The 12,283-nt window shown below is 33.2% G+C and overlaps 1 protein-coding gene across 3 annotated transcripts in view; it reads left to right on the forward strand.

Annotated features, from left to right (window-relative positions):
- The window catches only part of LOC143445376 (GATOR1 complex protein DEPDC5-like), a 39,107-nt gene that overhangs the window by 672 nt on the left and 26,152 nt on the right, over positions 1 to 12,283 (forward strand). For all 3 annotated transcript variants that reach the window (XM_076944435.1, XM_076944436.1, XM_076944437.1), the window contains exons 2-11: positions 1,761 to 1,867; positions 2,966 to 3,082; positions 3,690 to 3,830; positions 6,844 to 7,026; positions 7,593 to 7,657; positions 7,740 to 7,909; positions 8,029 to 8,196; positions 10,342 to 10,498; positions 10,565 to 10,689; positions 10,768 to 10,928. In XM_076944435.1, the coding sequence (XP_076800550.1) occupies positions 1,761 to 1,867; positions 2,966 to 3,082; positions 3,690 to 3,830; positions 6,844 to 7,026; positions 7,593 to 7,657; positions 7,740 to 7,909; positions 8,029 to 8,196; positions 10,342 to 10,498; positions 10,565 to 10,689; positions 10,768 to 10,928 (1,394 nt within the window). The remainder of the gene's footprint in view (positions 1 to 1,760; positions 1,868 to 2,965; positions 3,083 to 3,689; positions 3,831 to 6,843; positions 7,027 to 7,592; positions 7,658 to 7,739; positions 7,910 to 8,028; positions 8,197 to 10,341; positions 10,499 to 10,564; positions 10,690 to 10,767; positions 10,929 to 12,283) is intronic.

The following is a 12,283-nucleotide window of genomic DNA, read 5'->3' on the forward strand; positions in this document are numbered from 1 at the left end:
AGTTTTTGGGAAGAAAAATATTAGAATTCAGGGGAAACGTAGGGCGGAGTGGTCAAACACGGAAATTTCGGACCGAGCTTTTAAAAACTTTTGACCCCCTTCAACCCAAGTGTGAAAACATCACAACCTTTATTAATTAACAATTGCAATTCTGACCTTAAAATTGAGTTTTTTATTTGAAAGTAGAGATTGCTGAACGATGCTATGGTAATTTCCCCTACTCAGTAGAACAACTTTCCATTTTCAGTTTGACTGATGAAATGGTCTTGTAGTTAGAGCCCCACCTCATTATCGGTAGGTCTGGGGTTCGCCTCCAGGCTGGGTTATACCAAGACTTAAAATTGGTACTTGCTATCCTGTAGCATGCTGCTCGACGTAAAGTTGGAATAAAGTATGACACAAATATGCGTGAAGAAACTTAGACCTTCAACTTATGGCCCCTTGAATTTTGCAGTATGCTCTCCATAGGGCAATAGCTCCCAGATTGGGAACTACTGGTATTTCAGTCTGAATTTTGGAAAATTTCCAGCTTCGCACTACCTGGTTGTTTTTATAATGTCACCTATATTTCCTAGAAAACATGCAATGTGCAAATGGTAAAGTTTCAACATGGATACCAAGCAACTTCATTCAATCATTTTTTTTGTCAAAAGCGCTGTGGGTACTAGCACGCATCAATGAATAGGAAAAAGTAACTAAAGCCGAAAAGTCTTAAAACGTGCTAAAAATTAGTTAAGGTAATAATTGCTGGTAACAACTAACATTGCTTGTATTCAAGCAACAGATGATTGAAAATCACTTTAAAATGCTATACATCAGTGGACTTATAACTTGGTCCGAAGTTTTGAAAATGGAGATTCCCCAAGAAAGAGGACTTTTGCCAAGTTTATTTTACTGCTACTCTATTTGCTTTCATGTGACCATCCACAGTGTATTGGTTAGTGTGCTAAAACTATATGCTCTTTTTTCACAACACTAGTCATTTTTACCTTAGCTCATTCCACTACTTGCTTTCCCTGTTAAATTACCCAAATTATAAGACCACATGCAAATAGACAAGGTTTGTTGATAACCAGGGGTAATGTTCATTGAGTACGATTCTCGTTTTTCATTGATACTTTTGCAAAAAAAGAAATGCGTTTGTGAATGATGTGTGGATATGTTATGTGAAAAGCGATTGTTATCTCACAACACAAACATTGCTTCAGTGCACACAGACACATTTAAGTGCAAGGCTATAACTGTATTGCGCCATAGCCTTTGATACAATATTGTAAACAAAACTGGAAAATCAGATAAAAAAGGGAACTTGTGTAAGAAATCTTATTTGCAGAAAATAAAACCCAAGAAACAAAGAAGTCTACATATATTGATGTATGCATTATTGGTATTTGAACAGATTTTCTCTATTTGTGTTGGTTAGTCATTTGTTAGCATAGCTATGACGACATGACGAACGAAAAAAATAGTTGTTTTTAATCAGCAAATTAAAGTTTTAAGCAATGCGCGCAAAAATTATTTTAACTGCAGAGGGTAGTGTTGCAACATCTCAGCCCCCCCCCCCCCCCCCGCCGCTGTATCTGCCACTGCATGTACAGTAATTTGACTGATGTGACATGCTTGTCATGAATTCCATATGATGTCATACTTTATTTCTAATGTTTTAATCTAGCAACTCTATGGTATTTTATTTGTATTTTTGTGTCTGTTAGTTTGTGTTTGTGAATAAATTTTTGAGTTTGTGTTTTTCTGTTTTGCAGATGAACCATTACTTTTTAATACTTCAGACTTACCAAACGTCAGACCAGAGGATATACTGAAAATATACAACTGTGATGGAAACTCTTCAAACTTTATGCTTTTCAAGGTTTGGAAAAGTTTTGTGTGGAACATTTTTAATTTGTTTATTATGTATCAATATCTTTAATTTTTATGTGGTTTTTTGGTTTTTCTTTTATGTCTTTTGGTTTTAGCAGACAATAGCTGACACTATTTTGTGGACCTAGACACTTTTTACATGGACACGGTTTTGAGTTCACATCTATTTCAAAGTCTCGATTTAGGAATAAAACTATAAATGGACATGACTCATTAAACTAAATTTTTTTCAAAAACTATGGCGATTGTCCTTCATACAACCTTGAGGATCATGTTAACAACTAAAGTGATTTGGACTGCTGGACCTATTAGTTTTGAATGTATGCGTTGGCATGCTTTCCTAACAACATGCTACCTAAGTTCTTGAAAAAAAAATCATTTCAATTTAAAGTAGTAGTAACGTAACAAGTATGAATGATGACTTATTTGTGTATTTATTATTACTATATTATAATTTTTACACAGTTAGAAAACTATAGTGTCTACCACCTTCTGACTGGCAAATCTCCTCTGATAAAAAGTTCATTTCCAATTGCCTTATTAAATTTGCTGAATTTGTTTGTTCCGGCATTTACAACTACTCCACTTAAAGTATGTTCTATCTTCTTACTTGTAACTCAAAAAACCTTTGTTACTTTACATTGATTAAAGTAATATCAATATTGTGTTGTCATGTAAAAAATTGTGTATTTCCTGTTAAAAATCACAAAGCATTTTGTTAAAACTGCTAATACTCCATTTTCCCGTCTATTAACGCATGTCGCATAATATAATCCACTGGCATCGTTTCTTATCATCTCTTTGTTGCAACAATAACAAAAAAAGCAGAATGAATATACAAGTGCCTTGGGTTAGGCTAGACTCAGAAAGTGGCAACTAGGCCTACTATGTAGTACATTATATATACGTTCTCTTATGTCAGCTAACCCTAGTCTAAAGCAATGATCGTATTGGGGTTATTATAGTGTATATGAATAAAAAACTGTTGTCAACTTTCCAACAGGAATAAGAATTTAGAACAGAATAATTAGAGTTAATTAAAAATTGGTATTTGCTGTTATTTCCGTTTCTTGTCATTGTTTTACAGGTTAAAACTCTTAGCGATTGCTTACCTAAAGATACTGTCAGCATTGAAACAACATTAGCAAATGCTTTTGGATTGCATGTGTTTCAAAATGTTTATGTTGAACAAGTTGAACATGAGGTACTTTTACTGAACTTGTTAACAAACTTTTTAATATTTTGTTGATATTTTCCTGTATATTATGATGAACAACACATCACTATGAATACTATGTTTTGAATTATTAACATGTATTTTTGCTGCTTTTGTGTTGGTGTGTTTATAGCGTTTATTAAAAATGTCCATTTGTAGCACTGGCTGCCATCTAGTCATCTTGACTTAGATGAAATGGCATAGCATTCATTGGAAATTTGTTTAGATTAATTACATTGTGTGATGAAACTGATTGTAGGTACTTTGTTTGCCTCACATCCCTCACAAAAGATACTCAAATTGTATCTTTGGCGTTTTGACATGTCATGCTTGATTCATTTTTCTGCCATGTAATTAAAAGATTACAAGGATTAAAGAAATTTCCCTGATGTGCCTGGGAATTTTTGTTCCCTCAAAGTAGAATCGAGATTACAAATTATGCAAATAGCCAGTGCTACAAGAGGGTGGTTTTAATATTATTAATTCAGAGATTCTTAATTGCATTTCTCATCGTTTTAAATTAAAACTAAAAAATAGTCTTATTAGTTTTCTGCTAGTTGATTAAGTTGCGTGAAATTGTGTTCTGTTTTTCTAGGAAGTTACCATTGACTTATTTGAGGTCACTTTCAAAGATCAGTACATAAGCAGAAGTGATATGTGGAGGCTTAAAAAACATCTTGTTAATTCTTGTGCTCACATAGATCAATATCTAGAGTTTTCAGATATTCGTGCTCAGGTATTTTGTGTTTATTACTGCATAGCATTTAAAAAGTTTACTATACAATTGATAAACACTAGAGGTGCACCAAAATTCGGCAGGTAGAATTAATTGGGCTGAATTGTGAAAAATTGCACGAATTTGGATTTCACGGTCAAATTTATGTAGAGATTTGCCTAAAACTGGATAGTTCAGATACTTTTAAAAATCCGTTTAAAAAAATTTCTCTATTGCAGGAAAACTATTAAAATGACAGATATGTTAGTTATTGTAGCAGGAAGTGTAAGTATTTCATTTATGTACCATTTTGTTGCAAGTCGCAACATGAATGGAGGTTATTTCAGTGGCCGCATTTTATTGATTTTATAAACTAGAACAGGGCTCCTCAAATTATAGGTCGCGACCAAGTGAAAAATATTTTGGGGTCGTGAAACAGATTTTACTTTTATAAATTTAATTGTTTTTATGTTAATATCTTTTTTGCTTTATTGTTTCCATTATGCAATACTTTTTTTACTGCACAGTTACTTTCATGGGTTGTATGATTTCACCATAGACAAAAATACCACTTGAGAGTTGTGATCGGACATTTATTGTTATAAGCTATCGCTCCACCAGTGATAATTTTGGTGGAGAAAAAAAAATTGTTTTTGCCATAAATTACTTTTAGTTGAGCTGCTCAACTAACGATGTTTTTAAAAGCAGCTCCATCAGTGAGATTTTAAGATAAAAAATTTCCACTGAAAATTTTTCATATCAAAAATTGATAATTTTAAATTGTCACTGTTGGAGCCATGTACAATAGTTAGCTCAGAAGTGGTTGCTTTCATAAATGTTATAACAACCAGAATAGATCATTCATAGTTGTGCACATAGAAAGTTATAAATCATCGAGCAGTGAGGAAGAGTTTTTAGCAGTAACAGCCAATGTTCTGACGTGACAAAAGTACATCTGGAGTGAGGGTTAGTTAGTTTACTGTCCTCGTCCAAGTTACACTGCTTAGTTTTGCCCATTAGTTTTCGACACAAGATAACTATGGGTTGAAAGCCAATTACGCAAAAAGCCATGTGTGCCAAAAAAAGGGAAGAAAATTCTAGGAAAATAGTAAATCGAACATGGAAGAAATTAGAAAAAAGACAGAGAAAGAAAACGGAAACAGCGGGAAGCATTAAAACACGTCAGTGAAGCAAGGAAAAGTTATCTGAAGAAAGACTGTGAAAGAAAAAAACTAAGCTATAGTCAGTAAAAAAAGCGATTTAATTGAAGAAATCAATAAAGGATACAAAAGTCACTCTTTCTTGAACATATCTATAAATAAATTAATAAACGCTTTTCCACCAAGCTTACCAAAGCAGGTTAAAGCAGTTAGTCAACTTGCAAGGTCTTTGAATTGTAAGTTTGTGCCCCTTATACCTAAGAGTGGTAAGACCTGATGTATCGTATGTGCTACCTGGTCAAAATAACCAAGTTTATATAGAAAGAGAAAACGGTGAAAAAGCATTCAAAGAAAGACATTACTTAATGTGGACAATTGGAGAGCTCACTTCACTCATGCAGGATTCTTCCGATGAAGCAATTAACAACATAAAGTTTCCCACTTTGTACAGGTTCATAAAACTTAACAAACAATTTGCTTATCAGAAAGACATCCCAAGAAACACTTGTTTATGCCCGATTTGTGAAAACATTCTTTTGTTTTGTGAAGCAGTGAATAAAGTTAATGATACAGTTTCTCTTCCATCAAAATACCATCTTTTAAATACTGCAACTTGCAATCCAATGGAAAAAAAATTGCCAAAGAACTATGTTCTGAATGTCCGGGTGCAAAGTTTGATGACACTCAATGCATAGATAACATTCCTTAGTGTACATGGAAGAAAATTAGTGGTTGTTGGTATCCTGAAAAATGTTTAGTTGACATTAATGTTTCGGAAGCCTATGACAAAATAAAAAAGAATGTAGCTTCACTGAAAATGCATTATTTCATTAAAAGAGCACAAAGCATACTATACAAATCGGCCATTGATGGTTTGCAGCAAGGGAAAGCAGTGATCCACGTAGATTATGCAATGAACTACAAAAATGTCAATCAAAATGAACTTAAAGCTGCTTTTTTAGTAGTACCCAATTTTTACTGTTTCCATCATATTGCTATGTCAAAATGGCAAAAAAAAATTCAATGTAAAATTGATGAGCAAAATGAACTTACTGTTCATTTAGTTTCATATATGGACATAAATATAAACAATAAAAATAAGATAATGTACAAGTAATGACTTTATTGAAAACTAATTTTGTCATTCCATTTCAGCAATTTTGATAAGCTAATTTTGCAAAACCTTGGTATCTCTCCTGCCATTAAATTTTTGGAGTTGCTTGTTACTGTATAGACGATATTCTTTTATCATTTCATTTATGTGCTTGTTTTTGTGTACCCGGCATATGCCTATAGTCAATATGAAACTAGGTGAAATATATTTTACTTAAGAAAATACCATGACTGGTTTGCATATTAATGCTTCAACTTCAGAATATTAATTTAGATAGAACTGGTCTGTTAGCTTGCTATCGGTAACAAGGGTGATCTTATTTACTTGTCAGTAGTTAATACTGATTGCTTATATATGAGTTATACATTTAATTTATTTGTATGTTTAATGTTTATCATAACACGTCGTAAATAACAAATAAGAATCTAAGTTCTGTTTTTGTAGAATTCATCTATTAAAATATGATTTTCAAATATAACAACTTTAAAAAAAAATTTCAATCAAAGTTTACAAAAGATAAAAGTTCCAGCACAAAGAACATATTTGGGAAGTGTGGGCTCTGGGCAGTATGGTAACTTTTTCTGTAACTGACATACATCCTGCAAAAAATTAGTTGTTGGCTCCCACATATCATGCATGTTTCAGATCAATTAAATTAGTAAATGTTCTTGGAAATAAAAGTATTACAGTATTATATTATTTCTTTAAATTAAGAGTGATAAGATAAGCATGGTAATATTGGCAGTTTTTCTGGCTGTAGGTTAGTGAGTTATGGACAAACAGCACCAAGGTGAAGTTTGGATACATTTCTGACAACACCAACTTTGTTCTACGATCTTTTACTGCTGAGGTCTATGTTTTTATTCAAATGAGCTCAGAAATGTGGGAGTTTGATGCATATGGATATTTGCAGTTTGAAAGAGCTGTAAATGGCTTTTTAAAGGTACCGTAGTATGATTTTTTTGTTTGTATATATGTAGAAATTAAGTAAAGTAGGTGAAATGAAAAAATCATTTTGCATCGGAAGGAAGTTACCGGGTATACTTGATATCACAAAAAGCTTTGAAGTTCAGTTGTGCCGTCACATTTTAACAATTATCTGCAGTCACGCTGGCTCTTGAGCAAAGTGTTGACGATGCTTAAACAATTCTGAATTGATACGCACAGTCGCATAATATATCTAAAAACAAAAAGTGTGTATGTCAATCAGAACTTTCACAGAAACAAGCTTGGTCACCTAGGCTCAATGACCTCAATCGATATGGTATCGCCAAGTTAAAGACGTGAAAAGGCTTTCCTCAGTTCAAGGATAAAGACTATGATACCATATCATACATTTAAAAAATTTTGTACAGGTTATATACACTAAATTATAAGTGTGCTTATGACTTTGCATGGTATGTGACTTCAATTTTAACTTACAAGTGCTAAATAACATTTTAAATTGTATCGTTTTGCAAAGAGTACCATTATATTATTATTTTTAATGTATATCATTGGTCTTAACAGGCATTGTTTACTCAGTGGAAGAATAAAAAGTGTTGCCATGAGCTTACACTTGTGCTGTTTTCAAGGTTTGTATATATTTTATACCAGGCTTTTTATAATATAATACGGTTGTTTTTTGATCTAATGACGTTTGTATGCTACCTTTAGAACATTTTATGAGACACAGTCAATAGAAGATTTTCCTGAAAATATTCGTGATGCAATCAGGCAGGACTACCGTAATGTTTTCTACACAGACTTCTATAAATGTGTTGTACAAATGCAACGCATTGATGATTGTACTTTGCTGTTACCGCAGCTTAAGGAGTTATTTCATGGTAAGATTTTTAAAACTATTGTTTTTAGCAACATTTCTGGCAAATGTTATTTTATTTCTAGATAGAGTTTCAGGTTATTTCCGCTGTCAGGAATTTATTTGTAAAAACGTTGTTTTTAGGGTATGAAAAACTAACAAAAATCCCTGGTTGTCCAAATGGAAGAAACTCTTCATCTGCAGAAGGAAACTTCTTGGAAGCCATAAATATGTCCTTGAATGTTTTTGAAAAACACAACATAGATCGAAATTTTGATCGCACAGGACAGATAGTTGTATGCGTAACTCCAGGTTAGCATTTAGTCGGTTTTGAAGCTACTAGTGCTACAAATCAAGTTCTTCTATCTAAGCTTAATAATAATTAATATTAACTTTGCAATAGTCGCACTCAAGTAACCATTTTTGAGTATTGTATGCTTAAAAAGGTACTGTGGAAGCTTGTTAGTTCAAAGTTGATGAGAACAATTAAATTATGAAAATTATGTATTATGCAAAGTTGGTTGAGTTAGTGAAAAATTAATGCATGGTTAGCAGTCAATCTCTGCACGTTTTTCTCACAGTTATCCTTTTTTATGAAAAAGTTAAAATTTCAATGTTCCAAAATAATAAGCATTTAGTGTGACTGCGTGATAATGACAATAAATGTTGAATCAAAAATTGTCCAACTAACTTTTTCAGCCTAGTGCTCTTGGCCTCTCTTTGTCAAGGCTACTAGGTTATCGTTACGTATCATATCCTTTCTGAAGTCATCGAACTGGTTTAACTGTTTTTTGTTTTATTTGATTATTTTTTAAATTGTTCTTATTACACTTATTTCTTTGTATCTCCATGACCTTTTAATTACAGGGTTGTGACAGCCCCAACTTTGGTTTTAAGATGTTATACACTGGAATCCATGTCAGAGTTTAATGATAAAGAAGCATTAGATTGTACAAGCATTTAATATTTGATATATCTGGCCCATAAGAAATCTGTAATTCCATTGGTAAATCAATTCATTGTGGAGTTTATGATAAGTGAATAATTGCTCAACTAATTTTGAGATGACAAGCAATAGTTATGGCATGAGACTCACAAAAGTACTTCGCGTTAACTGGATTTTTGAATGAAGCAAAATTGAGAATTGCTTTGTGGCAGTTTACTAAGAAAAAGTATTTCTGTATCACCTACAGAGAGAGAGAGAGAGAGAGAGAGAATTTATTTCATCATACAAAAACAAACCAAAAAGTATCATAACACAATTAATTGGTGTAGGGCAGCGAAAAAACCTCACGGTCATCTAGGTCATCTGCCCAAGATTCTATTGCAAAAAATACAAAAACAATTAAAAAACGGGTAGAAAACTGAAGCTCAATATTTAAAACAACACTGCAAAAACAGAATCGAAACACACCACAGAAACAACAGCAAAACAAGTAACAAAAAAAATCAGCAACAATATGATGCAATAGAAATCAACATCCATCACCCAATTCACAACTATCCGAACAGCACTTCCCTTGCACAAGTTCACTTTTCAATTGATATGAGAAGTAGTTATGAGACTTAATTACAATATCTACAATATAACCAAAACTGCAACTGAAATGCTAAGGTCTTAAAATAAAGTAATAAATATGCTGTTTACACGATCATGGATGATTGAATTCAAAACTCTTTTAGTAAGGAACAATAAATTTTTGAAACTGATATTTTAGCATCCCAGGCCATTTTCTTTTCACACAAAAATGTTGAATCGAGACTTGGAATGATTGACTGGAAATGGTGATTTACTGGAAATGATTGGAATGATTGACCAGTTCTAAAAATAGGCTTAGGGATGAAGAAAGTCAGTTTTGAACACAATTAGACTGATACTGGCACAAGACTGGCCAATAGGCTTACCGCATTTGCAGTCATGTTTGAGTCATAAAGTAAATTGTTGATTTTTGGTATTTTGGCAGCTAACATTGTTGCAATGCCAAGCACATTTGACACATATGGTAGCCTTGGCCTAATACTGATAGATACTTAAAAGTAACCTTAAGCTTGCCTCCTCTACAAGGCTATCATTTTAATAGTCGTAAAAATACAAGGCTTCAATTTTATATGTATGCAGCACCTTAAAGTACAAAAAATTAGGTTTGTATGGTAACGAATATTTATGGTAACGCAATTTCCGTACAGGCTTAATTTTGATCAATGTCAACTATTGTTTTATGTCACAATCCATTTATTATTGAATGATAGTTGTACCTACATGTAGATATAAAACTGCAACCAGATTCATTACTTTCTAAAACACTGTCTCACTTACCTGCTTTTTTGATTTACAATAATTTAATTATCTGTGATTTTTTCTGATTTCTGACCTTTTTAAAGGGAGTCGCATTGAAATTATTTGGGAACCATTGTCTTATGTATATTGACCATGATTCAATGATGTATGTTTAAAAGGTGTTGGTGTGTTTGATGTTGATCGTGATTTAACTATCCTGACTAAACAACGAATGATAGACAATGGGATTGGAAGTGATTTAATTTGTCTGGGCCAACAACCTTTGCATGCAGTTCCTCTTTTTAAATTTCATCACAGACATATTGGTTGCAACAGGTATGAGTAAATTGTCATGTTACTACTATTTATATGCTGGTTCAATTCACGCTTTCTCTCATATAGCACAAAACAAGAAACTGAATCGCCCCGAAATTCAGCAAAATATGATAATGTTTGTGGACATGATTTCAATATTCCTCATTGGATAAATCACAGCTTCTATACCTCCAATCCATTTCCCGACAAAGGTTATTAATGTAGTCATCACTCAGAAGATTGTGCTAAGTTTAGTCTGAAGTGTTACCTGTAACTTCTTCATGTTTTAGGAACTACTAACATAAACTACATTCCACGTGTTCACGTGCCGATAAATAAATCAAAACCAGTCCAATCCTTGACAAGTCTGCCAGCATCCAAATCTCATAGTGCTGGGGCTGATGAACTCCCTCTTGTCCAGCAGATGAGTTATGCTGAATATGACAAACAGGTTAGACATAAAAGTCATTACCAGTGGTATTAAATTTATAGTTTTGGTAGGGCGTTCCAAACATATAATTATAAAGAACATACAGTATCATAGCTCTTGTTCTGTTGTTGCTGGCTTTTCCTATTGCTGATTTGAACAGACCTGCAGTTGACTATCGGATTGTATTCAAAAAGTAACACAGGGCATGTCTTCATAGCAGTACTCGTATCAATAGAATGATGACTCCTTGTAGCAAGGTGTAGCCAAATTAATAAGTGCTTCCGGCCAGAGGCAGACAAGACTACGGCACGACAAACCAAGCGTAACTGGAAAAGTACGTTACACTCCTCCCCCTCCAATACATTTCGCTTTGACATTGTTTGAATGACATCGATTGGCATATAGGTTATAGGCCATAGATACGGCAAATACCACCTAAGTCACTATTTTGTTACCCAGATGAATTTATAAGTTATTTAAAGGAACCATTTCAACTGTCTATACTATAGTGGGCCACGCAACAAAGCCTACAAAAGCGATTCTTTACAAACACAGCAAAATGGTACACTAGTTACAGAAATTATGATTATCACACCAACACTAAATATGCAAATTTAACACTGTGCAGCTGGGGTGGCCAATTTGTCTTCAACTGAGATCGACTAAAAAATTTCTTGATAACTCGCGATCAATCGTTCGGAAATAAAATCAAATAGCACAATTTTTCATGAGATTCTTTCACTGTAATTGGTTTTTATTTCATACAGTGAGCGGTATTTCATGTTTCAGTTACTTTGTTAGTGTAGAATAAACTTGAAACGAATATTTCATAGTTTGTTTATTACTTCATCAAACGAGTCAATGAGATGCTTGAGCCATCATATTGTTTACCAGCTTTTCATAATCATGTGTGTATCCCATCAAAGACAGTTGTTTTAAGCAATCGCCCAAGTGACAACCGGTTAGAACAGCATGTTGTTTTGTTTTGATTACGTTCGTAAATGAAAACACAAATTGACATACATAAATTGAACCAAAACATGAATAAATATATTCTGCACATTTTTTAATGTTGCCATATTTTACACGATCAATAATCCTCCTTAAGTAATTTTCAAATGATCGGGTCTTGAGGATCACGTCAGCTTTTAGTGCGAGCATTTCTTTTTTCAGTTGCACCTCTTTCCAACAAAAATACTTTACTGATTTAATGAGAAATCGTAGACACGTTTAAAATCGACTTGAACAGGTATTCAACTATTTCTTCGATCTTTTGAAAATCATTAAATCGAACTTCAAATTCAGCATAAACCACATTTGTTTCGGCAACATATTTTTCAGGGTCCCAAATACTATCCGGGTAATTTTGCAAATGG

The sequence above is a fragment of the Clavelina lepadiformis genome, chromosome 2 (assembly GCF_947623445.1).
Source record: "Clavelina lepadiformis chromosome 2, kaClaLepa1.1, whole genome shotgun sequence".
Taxonomy (NCBI): domain Eukaryota; kingdom Metazoa; phylum Chordata; class Ascidiacea; order Aplousobranchia; family Clavelinidae; genus Clavelina; species Clavelina lepadiformis.